Source organism: Scyliorhinus torazame, chromosome 15, assembly GCF_047496885.1.
Source record: "Scyliorhinus torazame isolate Kashiwa2021f chromosome 15, sScyTor2.1, whole genome shotgun sequence".
NCBI lineage: Eukaryota > Metazoa > Chordata > Chondrichthyes > Carcharhiniformes > Scyliorhinidae > Scyliorhinus > Scyliorhinus torazame.
The window spans coordinates 89,301,551-89,323,456 of record NC_092721.1 but is presented as its reverse complement, the minus strand read 5'-3'; the positions used below and the strand labels follow the sequence as shown (position 1 = coordinate 89,323,456).

The 21,906-nt window shown below is 51.3% G+C and overlaps 1 protein-coding gene across 1 annotated transcript in view; it reads left to right on the top strand.

Moving 5' to 3' along the window:
- Positions 1–21,906, top strand: part of LOC140391674 (angiomotin-like protein 1) — a 244,233-nt gene that overhangs the window by 32,164 nt on the left and 190,163 nt on the right. Inside the window, exons 2-3 of the mRNA XM_072476407.1 lie at positions 1,826–1,946; positions 17,662–17,685. Coding sequence (XP_072332508.1) covers positions 1,853–1,946; positions 17,662–17,685 — 118 coding nt within the window. The 5' untranslated portion in view covers positions 1,826–1,852. The remainder of the gene's footprint in view (positions 1–1,825; positions 1,947–17,661; positions 17,686–21,906) is intronic.

Below are 21,906 nucleotides of genomic sequence, written 5' to 3'. Positions count from 1 at the left end.
GGTATGTTGCTCTTGGGCATGATTCGAATCTTTCTCTGGAGGGTTTAACACCATGACTGTTGGTACACCATCATGTACATCATATATTAACATATCCTATCTGTTAAATCTTTTATACTACACTGGGAACAGCCTCCTACACTCACCATCAAGTGATGATTAGTTTTCAAGCATGATGACTATGGATGAGTGAGGGATGTGTTGGACTTTTGGATTACAAATTGTGGCTGTGTACAGTTATGTTGCTGCTGCTGATGGCCCATAGCACCGATCAATGCCCTCTCACTAAATATTCATACCTCGCCAATGTGATGGCCGGACGTGAGGCAGTGGAGGGGATCCCCCTGGGGGGGGGACACAGAGGTAAGTATTGCCCCCCCAATCTGGCACTGTGCCACGGCAGTGCCAGGGCTGGACCTTAATGTGCTCCCCATGTGGCAGGGGGGTGTTGATGTGTGTGGGCAGGGAGGGGAAGAGCGGATACTGACGGGGGTGGGGAGTGCCAGCTATACCTCTATTGTGTTAGTGGGGGGGGTTGCAATGCCGGCGAGGATCTCTGAGGTCCTGCCCGCCAGAGTGGCGTAAACCAGGCCCACTCATTTATTTTTCCGAATTGCTCAGAATTTTGTAAGAAGACTGATTTGTGCAACTGGAATGTTACACACCAGTTTTCTATTGACTCTGATACTTTGCCAAATTCTAGTAAGATTCTGCCCTTTGTCTTCACAAGGATGGCACAGTGATCATTGCTGCCAGTGCTTTCATAGATGAATATACTTGGAAAGATTAGGTTTAAGAGAACAACATCAAATGGGTTTTTTGTCACGACCGGAATGCAGACCCAGTCTCACAGTTGGCCTGCTCAATCACTGGTGCTGCTACTATGTCTTTTAGTAGCCATTTGTGTGGTCCCTGTGTGCATTCTGATTCCTTGCTTCCCGCAGTGCCAAATGCAGATGGTATTTAACATGGTAAACTAGAGAAGAGTATAGAAATAGCTAGTTGAGGGTTTGCAAGCAGTAATTGGGAGATTTCCATGGCTTTGTTTGAACCGAAACCCGAGCATCGCATTGTCATCATTATTAAGAAGTTCCGGGGTCATGTACACCCAACTGTATATCAGATCAGCCCCAGTATATACTGAGAGATGGTGAAGGGGGAACCTGGGACGATGGCTGATAGGTAGGATTATGCTTCTATGACTATGTCAAACTGGCGCTTGAACAGTCTATGGGTGAGTGTTCCAATCTTGGAAACAATTCCCTACATATTGGCAAGGAAGACTGACTGGCATCTTATCCTGATCCTTGAGTAATCTTTCTTATATTTCTAATATTCTGCTTGGTGGCAGTTGTGTGGATTGCCAAGCCACATCAGAAATGTTGACAAAATGGGGATTGCCGTTATGTGAAATGCAGATTGGTTAGGAATGGCAAATTACCTACCTTGAAGAACAGGAGTGAACCACTTGGGCTTTTACAACAATCTGGTAACTTCCATGGTAATTTTTCAGATGATTACCAAACATATTGAATAGAAACAAATCACCATTTCTATACAAATAGACTTTTCTTTAGTTCTACAAACTTATGATTTGTGTCAACAGTGTTGAAAGTCATGATATTACTTTGGGGGATTTTTACATTGGTTGCTTTCTGGAATTCAGAAGATGTTCTGAATGAGTGAAGTTGAATGAATTCGACAAAATGGCACCATAAACAAATGTGCATGTGGACAATTAAAAGAATGTTAAATGAACTGATAAAAGAATACATAAAACATTCAGTTGGATTAATGTCAGTTTGGGATTATTATTATGTTTCAGGCTGGGACATACACTTCAATAAAAGACATGGAACCTTGTGAAAAATTTGCCAATGCGGCTTTGACCAATTGGTTAACACATATTGGAAACCATCATATTGCTGACATGTTGAGAAATGAAGGTAATATTATTAATTATTCTAGTGTATTAGCAAACCCTATTATTTTAACATGTTTTCGCACTCCAAAATGTATCACGCAAAATGATAATCTCACAACTTTGGGTAGCATGGTAGCACACGTGGCTAGCATTGTGACTTCACAGCGCCAGGGTCCCAAGTTCGATTCCCAGTTGGGTCACTGTCTGTGCGGAGTCTGCACATTCTCCCAGTGTCTGCGTGGGTTTCCTCCGGGTGCTCCGGTTTCCTCCCACAGTCCAAAGATGTGCAGGTTAGGTGGATTGGCCATGCTAAATTGCCCTTAGTGTCCAAAAAGGTTAGGAGGGTGATGCACTATCAATTACGACGAGACGAGAGTAGAGTGTAATCGAGGCTTTATTACACAGAGATGTGTAGCCTCCCGTAGCTGCTGCCGAAATGGCTGCAGCTCAGAGAGCCCACACATTTATACTCCGCCTACTGGGTGGAGCCAGCAGGCAGGGATGTACCCCTGTACCTGTAGAACAGGGGCCTTAACGTAATACCCCTCGTATGCAGTATACACAATACAACAGTGGTGTCTACCACATTCACACCCTGTTAAAAAAAAAAAAGAGTCCAGCGGGGGTGGTGGAAAACTATTTACAATCAGGTCTTTAACATTTTAAGGAAATGTTTACAAATTCAGACGATTAGGCGCCTTGATCCGTCGTTGCGAGCGCCGCAGTTCTGGTGGCGATTTCGGCGTCAGTTCAGTCGCCGGTGACTCCGGGAGCGTGTTGACCTCATCTTCATCCCCGGGTGGGACCAAGGGGAGAACGGATCATCCTGGAGCAGCAGCTGTGGTGGGGTGCTCTGGGGGAGGGAGGGTGGCGCCGGGGCAGAGTTGTGGGGGGGGGGGGGGGGGACCCAGCTGGTACAAGATCCCTGAGGGAGACTGTGTCTTGGCGGCCGTCGGGGTACGCTACGTAGGCGTACTGCGGGTTGGCGTGAAGTAGCTGTACCCTCTCAACCAACGGGTCCGTCTTGTGTAGCCGCACGTGCTTGCGGAGGAGGATGGGTCCTGGAGCTGCCAGCCACGTAGGGAGCGAAAACTTCGAGGTGGACTTCCTGGGGAAGGCAAGGAGACGTTCATGGGGAGTTTCGTTAGTCGCAGTGCAAAGGAGCGACCGAATGGAGTGAAGGGCGTCGGGGAGGGGGGGTGGGGACCTCCTGCCAGCAGGAGGCCAGGAGATGTTTGGACCGTAGGGCTAGCTGGATGGCCTTCCAGACCGTCCCATTTTCCCGCTCCACCTGCCCGTTTCCCCTGGGGTTGTAGCTGGTCGTCCTGCTCGAGGCAATGCCCCTGTTGAGCAGGTACTGGCGCAGCTCGCACGTGCTTGCGGAGGAGGATGGGTCCTGGAGCTGCCAGCCACGTAGGGACCGAAAACTTCGAGGTGGACTTCCTGGGGAAGGCAAGGAGACATTCATGGGGAGTTTCGTTAGTCGCAGTGCAAAGGAGCGACCAAATGGAGTGAAGGGCGTCGGGGAGGGGGGGGTGGGGACCTCCTGCCAGCAGGAGGCCAGGAGATGTTTGGACCGTAGGGCTAGCTGGATGGCCTTCCAGACCGTCCCATTTTCCCGCTCCACCTGCCCGTTTCCCCTGAGGTTGTAGCTGGTCGTCCTGCTCGAGGCAATGCCCCTGTTGAGCAGGTACTGGCGCAGCTCATCGCTCATAAATGAGGAGCCCCGGTCGCTGTGGACGTAGGCGGGGAAACCGAACAGAGCGAAGATGGTGTTGAGGGCTTTGCTGACCGTGGCAGACATCATATCGGGGCATGGGACGGCGAAGGGGAATCTGGAATATTCGTCGACCACATTAAGAAAGTAAGTGTTTCGGTTGGTGGAGGGGAGGGGCCCTTTGACGTCCACGATGAGGCGTACAAAGGGGCGGGAGGCCTTCACCAGGTGCGCTAGGTCTGGCCGGTAGAAGTGCGGTTTACACTCCGCGCAGACCTGGCGATAGCCCTGACTTCCTCGATAGAGTAGGGCAGATTGCGGGCCTTTATGAAGTGATAAAAGTGGGTGACCCCTGGGTGACAAGAGATCGTCGTGTAGGGTCCGGAGTCGGTCCACTTCTGCGCTGGCACAAGTACCTTGGGATAGGGCATCGGGGGGGTTCGTTGAGCTAACCGGGACGATACAAAATCTCTTAATTGTAGGTGGAGAGCTCGATCCTCCACCTCAAGATCTTATCATTTTTGATCTGACCCCGCTGTGTGTTGTTGAACATGAAGGCAACCGACCGTTGGTCAGTGAGGCGAGTGAATCTCCTGCCCGCCAGGTAATGCCTCCAATGCCGCACAGTTTCAACAATAGCTTGGGCCTCCTTTTTGAGAGAGGAATGTCGAATTTTGGAGGCATGGGGTTGTGGGAAAAGAATGCCATGGGCCTGCCTGCCTGGTTGAGGGTGGAGGCTAGAGAGACGTCTGATGCATTGCTCTCGACTTGGAAGGGGAGAGTCTCGTCGACCGCGTGCATCGCGGCCTTGGCGATGTCGACCTTGATAGGGTTGAAGGCCTGGTGAGCCTCGGCCGTCAGGGGAAAAACGGTGGAGTGAATGAGTGGACGGGCCTTGTCCGCGTAGTTAGGGACCCACTGTGCATTGTACGAGAAGAAGCCCAGACATCGTTTGAGGGCTTTGGGCAGTGGGGAAGGGGGAGTTCCATGAAAGGGCGCATGCGATCGGGGTCGGGCCCTAGCACTCAGTTCTTGACCACATAGTCGAGGATGGCTAATCGGTTCGTGCTGAACACGCACTTCTCCTTGTTGTCAGTTAGGTTGAGGAGTTTAGCGGTGTGGTAGAATTTGGAAAGGTTAGCGTCGTGGTCCTGCTGGTCGTGGCCGCAGATGGAGACCTTATCCATGTACGGGAAGGTGTCCCGCAGTCTGTACCGGTCAACTATTCGGTCCACCTCCCGTTGGAAGACCGAGACCCCATTAGTGACGCCAAAGAGAACCCTAAGGAAGTTGTAAAGGCGGCCGTCCGCTTCAAACGCGTTGTGCGGGCGGTCCGCCTTGCGAATGGGGAGCTGGTGGTAGGCAGATTTCAGGTCCACTGTCAAGAAGACCCGGTACTGTGCAATCTGATTGACCATATCAGATATGCATGGGAGGGGGTACGTGTCGAGCTGCGTGTACCGATTGATGGTCTGACTGTAGTCAATGACCATCCTGTTTTTCTCCCCAGTTTTCACAATTACCACTTGGGCTCTCCAGGGGCTGTTGCTGGCCTCGATAATACCTTTCCGTAGCAGCCGCTGGACCTCAGACCTGTCCTGGGCGCTGTACCTTCTGCTCCTGGTGGCGACGGGTTTGGAATCCGGGGTGAAGTTTGCAAACAGAGAAGGCGGGTCGACCTTAAGGGTCGTGAGACCACAGACAGAAAGGGGTGGTAGGGGCCCACCAAATTTCCGTGTTAGGCTCTGGAGGTTGCACTGGAAGTCCAGGCCGAGTAGCAAGGCAGCACAGAGGTCAGGGAGGACGTAAAGCCGAACGCCGCTGAACTCTATGCCCTGGATGGTGAGGGCGGCAGTGCAGTACTCCCGGATCGCCACGGAGTGGGATCCGGAGGCCAGGGAGATTAATAGTGTGTACCGTGAGGGTGCATCACCTTACCGTATCGGGGTGGATGAAGCTCTCAGTGCTCCAGAAGGCAGGATATCTTGTGCCCGTCGACCTTCACTGCCATCGACGCGGTCACGAGGTTGTGCGGTCGGAACTGGTCGATCGTGATGGAGGCGAGATGCGGCTGGTTGGCAGCGCTTGCAGGCGATGAGCAGCCCGATGATGTGGCCGACGAGCAGGGGTCCTGAGGCGGGGAAGATGGCGGCGCTCATGGGCCACACGTGTCCTGAGGCAGGCAAGATGGCGGCGCCCACGGGCCGCACGTGTTGTGAGGCGAGCAAGATGGCGGCATCCACAGGCCACACGTGGTCTGAGGCGAGGAAGATGGCGGCGCCCACAGGTCGCACATGGGGGTGCAGGGACAACAGCGGCGATCGTGCGGGCCTGGCACACAGCAGCGAAATGTCCTTTCTTCCCGCAGGCCTTGCAGAGCGCGCTCGGCGCCGGGCAGCGCTGCCGGGGGTGTTTTGTCTGTCCGCAGAAGTAGCACTTGGGTCCCCCGGGGTTGGTTGGATGCAGGGCTGGGGTTGTCTGGGGGCGGTCGCTGATGGGGTGTTAGCTGGCGGGGTCCACGATGCCCAGGAGGGTTGGGCCATGCGGTCGGAGGGCATACGCCTGTACATTGCATGAGGCGACTGTGAGCGAGATCGCTAGTTTCTTGTTCGCCGCGAGGTCAAGGGTAGCCCCTTCTAAGAGGCGCTGGCGGATGTAGGCCGACCCTATGCCCGTAACGAACGCGTCTCTAACTAGCAAGTCAGAATGTTCAACAGCCAAAATGGCCTGGCAATCGCAGTCTCTCACCAGGGTGTGCAGGACATGTCAAAAATCTTCCACAGACTCACCGGGGAGTTGATACCATGTGGACAGGAGGTGCCTGGCGTAGATTTTGTTGGTCTGCTGAGTGTAGTTCTCCTTCAGTAGCACCATGGCCTCCGCATAGGTCGGCGCGTCCGGGATGAGGGGAAAGACATCGGAGCTCAGCCGCGTGTAAAGGATCTGGAGCTTCTGTGCCTCTGAGGGTGGTTCTGTCGCAGATCCGATGTATGCTTCAAAGTAAGCTAGCCAATGTGCGAAGGCTGACTTGGTGTTGTCTGCTTGAGGGTGCAGCTGCAGGTGATCAGGCTTGATGTGGAGATCCTTCGTTGTAAAATCTCTGCGTAATAAATTGATGCACTATCAATTACGACGAGAGTAGAGTGTAATCGAGGCTTTATTACGCAGAGATGTGTAGCCTCCCGCAGCTGCTGCCGAAATGGCTGCAGCTCAGAGTCCACACATTTATACTCCGCCTACTGGGCGGAGCCAGCAGGCAGGGATCTACCCTCGTACCTGTAGTACAGGGGCCTTACTGTAATACCCCTCGTATGCGGTATATACAATACAACAGTGGTGACTAGGACAGAGGGGTTATTGGGTTCTGGGAATAGGGTGGAAGTCAGGACTTAAGTGGGTCGGTGCAGACTCGATGGGCTGAAAGGCCTCCTTCTGCACTCTATGTTCTAGAAACCTTTTCCTGATCCCTGTATTGCTACAAATATCATATTTGGAGCTCCTCTATCAATAGGTGCACCATCTAATATTGCAGACCTGAAAGTTTCCAGGTTCAACCCCCATTCTGCTCGATTAATTCAGCACTGTCTAGGCAGTAGCCAAAGTGGCTGTACTAGGCTTTGCCCCCTACATGTCCTCAAGGAACAGCAATAAAATACACCAAACATTGCAGGGTTGTAGTGTAAGAATATAGTACACCAACGATTTCAATAGAGTTTGGAATTTTATTGCCTCAAACAAATGCCTCCAAATTAAATATCACCCAGCTGATGTGGGCCTCTTGTGCCTCAAGACTCTTTTACCTACTCTGTTACACATCTGCAGTGTTCAGCCAGTGGTTTCAGCTTGAGAGGTGGAAGGTTGCTATGACCAGGTTGAGAGCTCCCGAGATGCTTGAGGTCAACAAATCCCTGGAACTCAAGCCTAAGTGGCTAATAAGGGCCTTTTCCCACATCTGTTGGGCATTCCGTTTCCCACGGAAGGGAACCCCGGTGCAATGGTGGGCGCCACCACAATGAAATTGCCTACCCTCTTGCTGGGACATGCCAGACTGAGCTGCTGCCTCAAGACACCACTTTACTTACTTTGAGGATGCACCAGCATCAATAGCAAAGTCTGATGCAAGGGTAGGCATTGATGAAGTGGGTGACAATGCTGTAACACGATAATGTATTCTACTTCCTTTGCTCATCCTCCTTTTATAGTTACAGCTCAATACTTGGGCTAATCTGCGGGAAAGCAAACAGCCATCCTCAATGTGGCTGACACCCTCTAACTATTTTGTCTCTCAGCATGTCCTTGGGGGATAGTGGGACCCACCACCTGCATGGTCAATACATTGAGCAATTGCTGGTACATAGCAAACATTTTTCCTTTGATGACTGGGCCACTAAAGTCCTTCAAATGAGTCAGGACCCAAGTTTGTATTACAGCAAACTATTTCCTAAACTGTCCATTTTACCTGTGTTTGACCCTGCACTGAGTATAACAATCTGTGCAGATCCCTCTAACATAATATAGGTGCCAATATTTATGTTGGTGCTTCAGAAGGTGTGGGTGTGTAATGGTGGATCTTTGGAGGATGCTCCTTCCTCCCCAAATACCTTCCCGTGACAGCTTTGGTACGGTTAAGCCCTTTCTGACACTCCAACTGGACCCTGGATCTGATTCTGTTGACACCTACTTGCTCAGCCATCTCTTTCTATACCTGCCAACCTATTTGAATTGGAACATGTTTGCCATCTGAAGGAAACAAGGATACTTTCCTGCCCTTGACTCCTTGAATATCAGAAATTAGGGTCGCCTCTCAGCTGGAGGTTAAAGATCCCATAGCACTATTTTGAATAAGAGCAGGAAAGTTACCCCCAGTGTCCTGCCCAATATTTATTCTCCAAATTAATGGGATTGAAGGCGGACAAAACTCTGGGGCCTGATAATCTTCATCCCAGAGTACTTAAGAAAGTGGCCCTAGAAATAGTAGATCCATTAGTGGTTATTTTCCAAAATTATTTGAACTCTGGAATGGTTCCTCCAGATTGGATGGCAGCTAATATAACCCCACTATTCAAAAAGGGAGGTAGAGAGTAAACCGGGAACTATACACCAGTGAGCCTAACATCATTAGTAGGGAAGTTGCTACAGTCCATTATCAAGGATTTCATAGCACAGCATTTGGAAAGCAGTGGTATAATTAGATAAAGTCAACATGGATTTACGAAAGGAAAATCATACTTGGCAAATCTACGAGAATTCTTTGAAGATGTAACTAGTAGAGTTGACCAAGGAGAACAGGTGGATATGGTTTATTCAGACTTTCACAAGGGTTTCGACAAGGTCTCACATAGCAGATTACAATGTAAAGTTAAAGCGCATGGGATTACGGGTAGTGTCTTGAGATGCATAGAAAGCTGGTTAGCAGACAGGAAGCCAAACGTTGGAATAAATGGGTCTTTTTCTGTTTGGCAGGCAGTGACTTATGCGGTACGGCAGGGATCTGTGCTGGGACCCCAACTGTTCACGTTATATATTAATGATTTGGACGAGGGAATTACATGTACATTTGCAGATGATATAAAGTTGGGTGGGAGGGTGAGTTGTGAGGAAGATGCAGAGGTGCTTCAGTGGGATTTGGACAGGCTGAGTGAGTGGGCACATGCAGATGTAATGTGGATCAATGTGAGGTTATCCACTTCGGTTGCAAAAATAGGAAGGCAGATTATTATTTGAATGGGTGTAAATTGAGAGAGGTGGATACTCAGCGAGACCTTGGAGTTCTCGAGCATCAGTGCAGGCAGTAAAGAAGGCAAATGGTCTGTTGGCCTTCATAGCGAGAGGATTTGCGTATAGGAATAGAGATGTTTTACTGCAAATGTATAGGGCATTAGTGAGGCCACACCTGGAGTATTGTGTGCAGTTTTGGTGTCCTTATCTGAGGAAGGATGTTCTTGATATGGAAGGAGTGCAGCAAAGTTTTATCAGGCCGATTCCTGGGGTGGCGGGCTGACATGTGAGGCGAGACTAAATCAGTAAGGATTATATTCATTGGAGTTTAGAAGAGTGAGAGGGCAGACTTCCGGTTGCGGCTATGCCTAGGTAGGTCCCACGTTCGGCAGCTCCCGCCGGGAATGGACTTTTGGGCTCTCCAGAGGGGCCCCAACGGCAATTGTTCGACGGCTTCCAGTGTGGGAAGGTGACAGCAGAGTCCCCCCGACATTATATGGATTGGACCAGGAGTGGAGCGGTGAAAAAAGTGATCTTGGGGCAGCGAAAAATGAGAGGGAGGAAAAGCAAGATGGCGACGGGTGGAGACCAAGCGGCGTGGGCGCAGTGGTCGCAGGAGCAACAGGGGTTTCTTAAACGCTGCTTTGAGGAGCTGAAGACAGAAATGCTGGCGCCAATGAAGGCGGTGATTGAGAAGCTTGTGGAGACCCAGAAGGCCCAAGGGGCGGCAATCCGGGAGGTGCGGCAAAAAGCCTCGGAGAACGAGGATGAGATCTTGGGCCTGGCGGTGGAGGCGCACGAGGCGCTGCACAAGAGGTGGGCGGAAAAATTTGAGGACCGAGAGAATAGGTCGAGGAGGAAGAATCTTCGGATTCTGGGTCTCCCTGAAGGAGTGGAGGGGCCCGATGCCGGGGCATATATGAGCACGATGCTCAATTCGCTGATTGGCACGGGAGCTTTCCCGAGGCCCCTGGAGCTAGATGGGGCTCATCGGGTCCTGGCAAGGAGACCCAAAGCCAATGAGCCGCCAAGGGCTGTAGTGGTGAGGTTCCACCGCTTTATGGACAGAGAGTGCGTCCTGAGATGGGCCAAGAGCGGAGCAGCAGGTGGGAGAACACGGAGATCCGAATTTACCAAGATTGGAGTGCGGAGGTGGCTAAAGGAGAGCTGGTTTCAATCGGGCTAAGGCGGTGCTCCATCGAAAGGGGGTGAAGTTCGGTTTGCTGCAGCCAGCGCGATTGTGGGTCACGTTCCAAGATCGGCACCACTATTTTGAAGTGCCCGATGAGGCATGGAACTTTTATACAGACTGAAAAGTTGGACTCAAACTGAGGGTCTGGCGTGGGGGGATGTTTACTGTGTTTATTACGTTTGGGGAATGTTCTTTTGGTTTGAGTGCTGGGTGGGGATGGGTGAATGGATTTGATGTGTGGGCGTCGGTATTGGAGGGGCAGGCCCCCAAGGACGAAGAGGGGGAGCGGAGGCCCGGGGATGGGGAGTTGGGGTAAGGACGCAAAAAAGAGTTGCGCCAGAGGAGGCGGGGCCGACTCAGGAAAGCGCGGGCTTTTTCCCGCGTTAGTGAAGGACGGGGGTGGGGGGCGGTGCTGGAGAGGAGCGCACACTGACTGCCAAGGGAGGGGGGATTCTCACACTGGGAGGTCGGTGGAATGGCGGGAGAGGCTGTGGTCAGCAGGAGTCAGCTGACTTATGGGAGTGTTATGGGGGGAGCAAAATGGCTAGATGTGGATCTAGCGGGGGAGGGGGGAGAACAGGGTTGCTGCTGCATTGGCCAAAGGGGAGCTGGAAGTAGGAGAGGTGGTCGGGGCGGGGGTCCGCCGCCTGGGGGACTGGAGGGTGCGGGAGGCGCGGGCATGTGGCTGGCCTAGAAACGGAGATGGCTAGTCGGCAGGGGGGGGGGGGGGGGGGGGAAGTAGCCCCCCAATCCGGCTGATAACTTGAAATGTGAGGGGCCTGAACGGGCCGGTCAAGAGGGCCCTGTTGTTCGCGCACTTAAAAGAACTGAAGGCAGACGTGGTTATGCTCCAGGAGACACATGTGAAGGTGGCAGATCAGGTTAGGCTTAGAAAGGGATGGGTAGGGCAGGTCTTTCATTCAGGGCTGGAAGCGAAGAACAGAGGGGATGCAATACTGGTGGGGAAGAGGGTGTTGTTTGAGGCAATGAATATTGTAGTGGATAATGGAGGTCGATAGGTGATGGTGAGCGGTAGGTTGCAGGGGGTGCGGGTGGTACTGGTGAACGTATATGCCCCAAATTGGGATGATGCCGGATTTATGAAACGCATGCTGGGTCGGATTCCGGATCTGGAGGTAGGAAGCTTGATAATGGGGGGGGGGGGTTTCATTTTGAGTAGGGCGCTAATCCCGAAAGTGGAGGGAACGGAATATTCGGCCATAGCCATCTCGGACCACGCCCCGCATTGGGTGGAGCTGGAGTTGGGGGAGGAGAGGGACCAGCGCCCGCTGTGGGGCCTTGATGTGGGACTGTTGGCGGATGAGGAGTTTCGCGGGCGGGTTCGGGGGTACATTGAAAGATACTTGGAGGCCAACGACAATGGGGAGGTGCAGGTGGGGTTAGTCTGGGAGGCGTTGAAGGCGGTTGTCAGGGCAGAGCTCATCTCCATTAGGGCCCACAGGGAGAAGAGAGAGGGGAGGGAGAAGAGAGAGGGGAGGGAGAGGGAGAGGTTGGTGGGGGAGATTTTAAGGGTGTACAGGAGGTATGCAGAGGCCCCCGAGGAGGGGCTACTCAGGGAGTGACGGAACCTCCAGACGGAGTTCGGCCTGTTGACCACAGGGAAAGCAGAGGCACAGTGGAGGAAAGCGCAGGGGGCGGCGTATGAGTATGTGGAGAAGGCGAGTCGGATGCTGGCACACCAGCTTCGTAAGAGGGAGGCAGCGAGGGAGATTGGTGGAGTTAAACATAGAGGGGGGAATACGGTGCGGAGTGCGGTGAGAATAAACAAGGTATTTAGGGACTTCTATGGGGATCTGTACAGATCTGAGCCCCCATCGGGGGAGGAGGGGATGCGACGATTCTTAGATCAGCTGAGGTTCCCGAGGGTGGAGGAGGAGGAGGTGGCTGGTTTGGGGGCACCGATTGGGCTGGAGGAGCTGGTTAAAGGATTGGGGAGCAAGCAGGGAAGGCCCCGGGGCCGGATGGGTTCCCGGTTGAATTCTACAGGAAATACGTGGATCTGCTGGGCCCGTTGCTAGTGAGGACTTTCAATAAGGCGAGGGAGGGGGGGGACCTTGCCCCCGACAATGTCTCGGGCGCTGATTTCTTTGATCCTGAAGCGGGACAAGGATCCACTGCAATGTGGGTCGTATAGACCGATCTCGCTCCTCAATGTTGATGCTAAGTTGCTGGCAAAGGTGCTGGCTGCGAGAATTGAGGACTGTGTCCCGGGGGGATCCATGAGGACCAGACGGGATTTGTGAAGGGTAGGCAGCTAAATACCAATGTGCGGAGGCTCCTTAATGTGATTATGATGCCCCCGGTGGAGGGCGAAGCGGAGGTAGTGGTAGCTATGGACGCGGAGAAGGCCTTTGACCGGGTGGAGTGGGAGTATCTTTGGGAAGTGTTGCGGAGGTTTGGGTTCGGGGAGGGGTTCATCAGTTGGGTCAGGCTGCTATATAGAGCCCCGGTGGCGTGTGTGGCTACAAATCGGCGGAGGTCAGAGTACTTTCGGCTGTACTGGGGGACGAGGCAGGGATGCCCCCTATCCCCCTTGTTGTTTGCACTGGCAATTGAGCCTCTGGCCATGGCACTAAGGGAGTCCAGGAAATGGAGGCGACTGGTCCGGGGGGGGTGGAGCAACACCGCGTGTCGTTGTATGCTGACGACCTGTTGCTGTATGTGGCAGATCCAGTGCAGGGGATGGCGGAGGTCATGCGGATCCTTAGGGAGTTTGGGGACTTTTCGGGTATAAACTCAACGTAGGGAAGAGTGAGCTCTTTGTGGTGCATTCAGGGGACCAGGAAAGGGGGATAGACGAGCTGCCGCTGAGGAGGGCGGAAAGGAGCTTTAGGTACCGAGGGATCCAAGTAGCTAGGAGTTGAGGATTTTAAAAGATGGGATATGCTGCCACTCTCACTAGCGGGTAGGGTGCAGTCGGTCAAAATGACGGCCCTCCCGAGGTTTCTCTTTGTGTTCCAGTGCCTCCCCATTATGATCCCCAAGGCCTTTTTCAAACGGGTAAGTAGGAGCATCATGGGATTTGTGTGGGCGAATAAGTCCCCGAGGGTGAAGAGTGTGTTTCTGGAGCGTAACAGGGGGGAGGCTGGCGCTGCCGAATTTGTGCGGCTATTATTGGGCAGCCAATGTGGCGATGATCCGTAAGTGGGTAATGGAGGAAGAGGGGGGCGGCGTGGAAGAGGTTCGAGATTGCGTCCTGTGTGGGCACGAGCCTGAGGGCGTTGGCGACGGCAACGCTGCCACTCTCACCGACAAGGTACACCACGAGTCCGGTGGTGGCAACGACGTTGAAGATCTGGGGGCAGTGGAGACGACACAGGGGCGAGGTGGGAGCCTCGGTTTGGTCCCTGATTCGGGAGAATCATCGGTTTGTCCCGGGAAGGATGGATGGGGGGTTTCGGAGCTGGCATCGGGCAGGGATTAAAAGAATGGGGGACCTGTTCATCGATGGAACGTTTGCGAGCCTAGGGGCGCTGGAGGAGACGTTTGGGTTACCCCCGGGAAACGCTTTCAGGTACATGCAAGTGAGGGCATTTGTGAGGTGGCAGGTGAGGGAATTCCCGCTGCTCCCGGCACCAAAGTTTCGGCAATTTACCAGGAGCTGAAGGAAGAGGAGGAAGCCTCGGTGGAGGAGATAAAGGGCAAGTGGGAGGAGGAGCTTGGGGAGGAGATAGATGAGGGTCTGTGGGCTGATGCCCTGAGTAGGGTTAATTCTTCCTCCTCTTGTGCCAGGCTCAGCCTAATACAGTTCAAAGTTACTGACAGAGCGCATATGACAGGGGCGAGGTTGAGTAGGTTCTTTGGGGTGGAGGACAGATGTGGGAGGTGCTCGGGAAGCCCGGCAAATCATGTCCATATGATCTGGTCGTGCCCGGCGCTGGATGGGTTTTGGAGGGGTTTTGCGAGGACTATGTCCAAGGTGGTGAAAGCCCGGGTCAAGCCGAGCTGGGGGCTGGCATTATTTGGGGTAACAGACGAGCCGGGAGTGCAGGAGGCGAAAGAGGCCGGTATTCTGGCCTTTGCGTCCCTGGTAGCCCAGCGGAGGATTTTGCGATTATGGAAAGATGCGAAGCTCCCTAGTGTGGAAGCTTGGATCAATGACATGGCAGGGTTCATCAAGCTGGAGAGGATAAAGTTTGCCTTGCGAGGGTCTGTGCAAGGGTTCTTCAGGCGGTGGTAACCGTTCCTAGACTATCTCGCGGAACGTTAGGAGGAGGTCAGCAGCAGCAGCCCAGGTGCGGGGGGGGGGGGGGGGGGGGGGGGGGCGTTTCCCTATTGGTGCTTTTAAATGTTATATGAGGGGTTATTGTATATGGGGGAAATCCAATGTATAATTTTTGATTGTTGTGTTCTTGTTTCTTTCTTTTTGTTGAAAATCTGTTGAAAAATTTGAATAAATATATTTTTAAAAAAAGAAGAGTGAGAGGGCATCTCATAGGAGCTTACAAAATTCCAACAGGATTAGACAGGGTAGATTCATTGAGAATGTTCCCGATGGTGGCGAAGTCCAGAACTAGTGGTCATAGTTTGAGGATCAGGGGTAAACCTTTTAGGACTGAGGGGAGGAGAAAGTTCTTCACCCAGAGAGAGTGGTGAATCTGTGGAATTCACTACCACAAAGTAGTTGAGGCCAAAACATGTATTTTGAAGAAGGAATTAAATATAGCTCTTGGAGCTAAAGGGATATGGGGAGAAAGCAGGAGCAGGATATTGAACTTGATGATCAGCCATGATCGTAATGAATGGCAGAGCAGACGCAAAGGGCTGAATGGTCTCCTACTGCTTCTACTTTCTATGTATGTTTCTATATATCACAAAAAACTGATTATCGGGTTATCATATTGCTGTATTTGGGAGTTTGCTATGTGCAATTTCGCAGTTGTAATTCATGCACTACAACAGTATTTAAGAGATATTGACAGGATTCTCTACTCTCGCCGCTTGCCAATGGAGTTTCCGATTGAAGCCACCCCATACGGCCGGGAAACCCACGAGCAGGGTGCACTTCGGCGGGAAGAGAGAACCCTAACGGCTGGAGAATTCCAGCTATTTTATTGGTCGTAAAATGGATTGGGATGCCCTATATTCAATAAAGCCACTTTCTAAAGGCAATTTTTCCTTTTTCTACATTTATTCGCGTAATAAATATTTCTGTTTGTCTAATTCTCTTAAATTTTGACAGATGAAGTAGGCAATGTACTGGTGAGCTGGTGGTGCCTGGTATCCCTATCCTACCAAATGCCAACAGCAAGATATTCGGTTTTGGTTTGGTTGAGCCGTGGAGTTCGATATTCACACAAACTTCATTGTTCACTCATGCAGTAATAAGTACTTGAGGCCAAATGGAGATAAGAGTGTAATACATCTTTGCATAATCATAGAATCGTAGAATCCCTACAGTGCAGAAGGAGGCCATTCGGCCCACCAAGTCTGCACCGGCCCTCTGAAAGAGCACCCTGTCTAGACACATGTCCCCGCCCAATCTCCGTAACCCAACCTAACCTTTTGAACACCAAGGGGCAACTTTTCATGGCCAATCCACCTACCTGTATACCTTTGGACTGTAGGAGGAAACCGGTGCACCCAGAGGAGACCCGCGCAGACAACGTACACGAATGCCAGCTCCACCTCCTGTATCACCACGCCTTGCTCCTTTACCTTTTGATCCATCTTCTCAAAGGCCTACGGATGGGCAAAAGCCCCTTCCATCACCTTATCAAGATCCTCAGAAACTGCCTGCCGCTGCTTTTTGAATTCCTCCGCCAATAAGCTTGTCAGAATCTCAGCCATTCACAGAGAGGCCAAAGTTGCAGCAAGAGCCTCCGCCATTTTTTCCATCAACGAGGCTCGAGGACCTCGGAGTCCGGTGACGATTCTTTGCCCATCTGCTGCCTTATGATATACTTGTCGGGCATTACTTTTATGTGGGGACCTTATTCCATCAAACTACTCCAGTTTCCCCCCAAACATAACCCAAAAACTAAGTGAAAAGGACCAAAAACAGAATACCCTTGCAGGAGCCACCGCATGTGTGACTGTTTACAACATAGCCACCACCGGCTGCTTATTAGTCTGCCCGCCGTCAACTCACGGGTTTGAAGGTCCAGATGCCATATGTAAATGCCAGGCCAGCAGACTCGTATCACTCTCTCCAGTCCACCTGGCTTCACAAGACCATGCAGGATATCCGGAGCCAGAGGGATTAGGCTAGAAGCGTCAAGAAGAAGTCTGTTCCTCGATTCAACCATCCTTTCTCCAAGTCAATACCTGTGAGGCACCCATACCCTACTTGGACCACACCCACCTGTATCTGAAGTCTTCACCTATCCCTTTCCAGTAAACAATCTGGTATCCCTTTGAGCCCCTTGTTTGTGAGTTTTTCATGCAGCTTTGTCGGGGCCCAGCTTCCCTCCCCTCAATCTTCCTTTTGCCTTCCATTGTGTTCTCTCGCCCCCCCCCCCCCCCCCCCCCCTTACCTCGCACCCCATCACCGGTCAACCTTCGGGCCATTGGAGTGGGGTTCATGATCCCTGCAGCACAGTACTGTCCATTAAGACCAACTCACCATTGTGCTGGAGGGAATGAACCGGTCCGCCCAGCACAATATGTTCAGCACAACAGAAGTGCGCAATTCTACAGCAGGTAGGCAATGTATTTTGCATTCACCTCAAAGTCGAGTGAACGGAGGTCTGCCTTGTGTACATCATTCATTTTCAAACGGGCTTGGTGCCGATGTGATTTCCCATTGGCATGATGCAAAATTGGAAGGCTGACGAGATTTTGACAATCGGCTGTTTTAATGAGCATTCATGAAATGCAAATTGCATTCACTGGTGCGGGAAGCAGGAGACCGCCATGAACCTGCCATTGGGAGAATTGCAAACTATTTTTACGCTGGCGGGTTTCTGACTTTATGGCTCCCATTGGATTTCCACTCTCGCCCGCCACCAAATCCGCCATGGGAGGATTCTGCCCACTGCCACTGTTGTAATGCAGACATATAACATAAGTTATTGTGCCAAGAATACTACTAATTAAATAAGATGGTCTATTGTTTGTAACGTTTTTGTTTACTTTGCTTTTTTCTAGATGCAAGTCCTTTTTATGGCCAAGGTATGTATTTCCATTTCCCTTTCTTTTACATACTACATATCAAACAGACGGAAAAGCCAATGACCCGAACCTAGGACTTTGCTAACATGACTCTGAACCTCAAACAGACAGTCACTCCGATTTCCACTTCCTCTCACCTGGCCATCTCTCTGAAAGCAGCAGAATATGAGATCAGTAATTCAGCACATGGGAATCCCCTGTCACCAGCCCCCCCCACACAACCCACACTCCTCCACTTTGTGACAGTCTGCTAATTCACGAAAATTATACATTACCCATAGAACATTACAGCGCAGCACAGGCCCTTCGGCCCTCGATGTTGCGCCGACCTGTGAAACCACTCTAAAGCCCATCTACACTATTCCCTTATCATCCATATGTTTATCCAATGACCATTTAAATGCCCTTAATGTTGGCGAGTCCACTACTGTTGCCAGCAGGGCATTCCACGTCCTTACTACTCTGCGTAAAGAACCTACCTCTGACATCTGTCCTGTATCTATCTCCCCTCAATTTAAAGCTATGTCCCCTCGTGCTAACCATCACCATCCGAGGAAAAAGGCTTTCACTGTCCACCCTATCTAATCTTCTGATCATCTTGTATGCTTCAATTAAGTCACCTCTTAACCTTCTTATCTCTAACGAAAACAGCCTCAAGTCCCTCCGCCTTTCCTCATAAGATCTTCCCTCCATACCAGGCGACATCCTGGTAAATCTCCTCTGCACCCTTTCCAATCCTTCCACATCCTTCCTATAATGCGGCGACCAGAACTGCACGCAATACTCCAAATGCGGCCGCACCAGAGTTTTGTACAGTTGCAACATGACCTCATGGCTCCAAAACTCAATCCTTCTACCAATAAAAGCGAACACACCGTACGCCTTCGTAACAACCCTATCAACCTGGGTGACAACTTTCAGGGATCTATGGGCACATTAATACAGCAGTCTGTGTAGCCCATTCCTTGGGCCTCTGAGACAAATGTAGTGTTCATACCAGGAGCAGAGAACAACGGCTAATAGGCAGGTATTTAGTACAACGCGGGCTCTGCTCTCAATGCCATTGGAGTAGGATATTTTACATCAATGCCTGTAGCTCCTGCAGCAGCGATCCAACCTTTCTCCGTTTAGGTAGGTTTTAATGTATTGGGATCAGAAGCGGGGGTGGGTGTAAAAGTTCATCATTTGTCTCTGACTATACCTCAATTTATCCATGCTATTTTAAAATATTCTGTCTCAGATAGCAGGATGACAGTTCATATTTTTTAAAGGCACTCACAATACCCAAATGTGCCTCAGTTGTCAAAACCTTTCTAATATATATACACAAGCATGACAATATATGAACATGTGGAGCAGGGGTAGGCCACTCAGCCCCTCAAGCTGCTCCGCCAGTCAACAAGTTCATGGCTCATGTGAAAGTAGTCTCAATTGCACATTCCTGCCTACCCCTTATAACCTTTCACCCGCTTGCTTATCAAGATATCTATCTATGGCTGCCTTAAAAATATTCAAAGACTCTGCTTCTTCTGCCTTTCGATGAAGAGACTTCCAAAGACTCATAACCTACTGAAAGAAAAAAATTCTCCTCAGCCCTGACTTAAATAGATGACCCTTATTTTTAAACAGTGACCCCTAGTTCTAGATTTTCGCACAAGAGGAAACATCCTTTCCATATCCACCCTGCCTTGACCCCTCAGGATCTGACACGTTTCAGTCAAGTGACCTCTTACTCTCTCTTCTAAACTTCAGCGGATAGAAGCCTAACCTGTCCAACCTTTCCTCAAAAGACAACTGTAATAATTCATAGGAGGCAGGGGTACCGTCACTACATCAGTATTTATTTGCAATAACTATATCCAAGAGCAGCTCCAAACAGTGCTGCTAGCATTACAGTCAACTTAAGACTCCCTCACAAAGCCTACACAGGTGCTTATATGGGCCCCCTCAATGAGCTATCATTGAGGGAGCTCATGCTCCAATTGGCCAACCAATAATGCCAATTGGAGGTCATTACAGCCCCCCCCCCCCACCCAAGGTCCGAGGAATTCCTGCCAGCTGGCATTCCTCGGAGCTTCTTCCTGCTCCTCACGTCCGGGTCTGTTACCTCTATGTCGTCCGCTGGGTCGTTCTCCGACGTGGGTGGGGTGTACCTTATAGGTGCCCGTCTTTTCCTTGATGACCTCCTTGGAAGTGGTTCTTCCTCCTCCTCGGGAGAGGTGTCACGGCAGCCTCGTCGAACGTGTCCATCTCCGACTCTGACGACTGGATGACGGGGTCTGGAGAAATTGCTCGGGGCTGGGGTGTGGGTATCTTTTCCGTCTGGGCTATCCCAGCTTGAGGCGGTCCTGCTTCGCATGCCTCCAGGTGTGGTTCCGCTGCCTTTATTTGGTCTAGGTGTTTCTTCAGCACCTTACCTCCTATCAAAACTTCATAGGATATGGGCCCTGTTTGGGACTCTACCGTGCCTTTGACCCACGTTGGTCCATTCCCATAATTCTTGACCCAAACCGGTGCCCCCACCTAGAAATTTCTCTGCTACTGACTATTATCATGCCCCCTTCGTTGGACCTCCTGTTGTTTCTCCACTTTCCCCGTTAAATTTGGGGAAAGGAGACTCAGCCTCGTTTGCAGCCGCCTTCCCATTAAGAGTTCAGCTGGCGGTATGCCTGTTGTGGAATGCGGTGTGGTCCTGTAATCAAACAGCCAGCGGGAGAGCTTGTGTGTCCATTGACGCTGCCGGCTGCTTCTGGAGTCCCGCTTTTAGTGTCTGGACCGCTCTCTCTGCCAGGCCGTTGGACGCTGGATGGTAAGGGGCCGTTTTGATGTGGCGGACTCCGTTTCCCTTTAGGAATTTTCCAAATTCCCCACTTGTGAATGCCGTTCCGTTGTCCGACACCTATACCTCCGGGAGTCCATGTGTTGCAAACGAGGCCCTGAGCTTTTCAATTGTCAATGCTGTGCTTGCCGCGTTTACACAGTGGACGTCCAACCATTTGGAGTGGGCGCCCACTATCACCAAAAACATTGAGCCCATGAAAGGGCCGGCGTGGTCAATATGCAGGCAGGTCCACGGTCTGCCTGGCCATTCCTACGGGTGCAATGGCACAGCTGGTGGCACTCTTTTCCCCTGTTGGCACTCCTGGCACCGACGTACCAAGGCTGTTATGTCGGTGTCCAATCCTGGCCACCAAACGTAGCTTCGAGCTAGCATCTTCATTTTAGACACCCCTGGGTGTCCATGATGTAGCTCGGTTAAGATTGCCCGACGGCCCTGAGCTGGGACTATTACCCGGGCTCCCCATAATAGGATACCATCTTCTACGGTTATTTGGTCCCTTCTGCTCCAGTATGGGTGCATCTGGGGCTCCACTGGTCTGTCCAGTTCCCCTGTTAGCAGTAAATGCTTCATCTTGGCTAAAACCGAATATGTTGTGCGTCCACTGGTAGGGTGTCCAAAAAATTTAGTCATTACTGTCTCCTCTACTTTCGGTATTAACAGCGGGGTGTCTGGGGGGGGGGGGGGGGGGGAAGTCTGCTCAAAGCATCTGTATTTGCTACTCGCATTCCCGGTCTGTGTTCCAGAACGTATCTAAATGCCGCCAGTAGCAACACCCAGCGTGGATTCTAGCTGATGCAACTGGGGGTATTGCCTGGTCTTCTTTTAATAACGGCTTATGGTCCGTCACTATGGTGAATTTCCGCCCGTACAGATACCGGTGACATTTCTTTTTACTGCAAATATCACTGCCAGTCCTTCCTTCTCGATTTGGGCGTACTTTCTCTCAGCCATCGCCAAGGTCCTCGAAGCATAGGCTATTGGCCGTTCTTCCCATTCCTTCCTCTATGGGCTAAGACTGCTCCTACCCCGTAAGGTGATGCGTCACACGTGACCACCAACTCCTTCCTTGGGTCATAATGCTCTAGGAAATTTTCGGATGACAGCTGTTCCTTAATGTCCCTAAATGCTCGGTTGTGGCGGGCGGACCATTTTCATTCTTGTCCCTTTTTTAGTAGCTGGTGGAGGGGTTCTAGGATGGACGCCCTATTTTCAATAAATTTGCCATAATAGGTTACCAACCCTAGAAATGATCGTAGCTCCTGGACCTTGGTAGGAGCTGGGCTTCTTTTATTGCCCTTACTCTGTCTTCCAATGCGTGTAAGCCCGACTCGTCTACTTTATATCCCAGGTACGTCACTTGTGGGGCCAGAAAAACATAT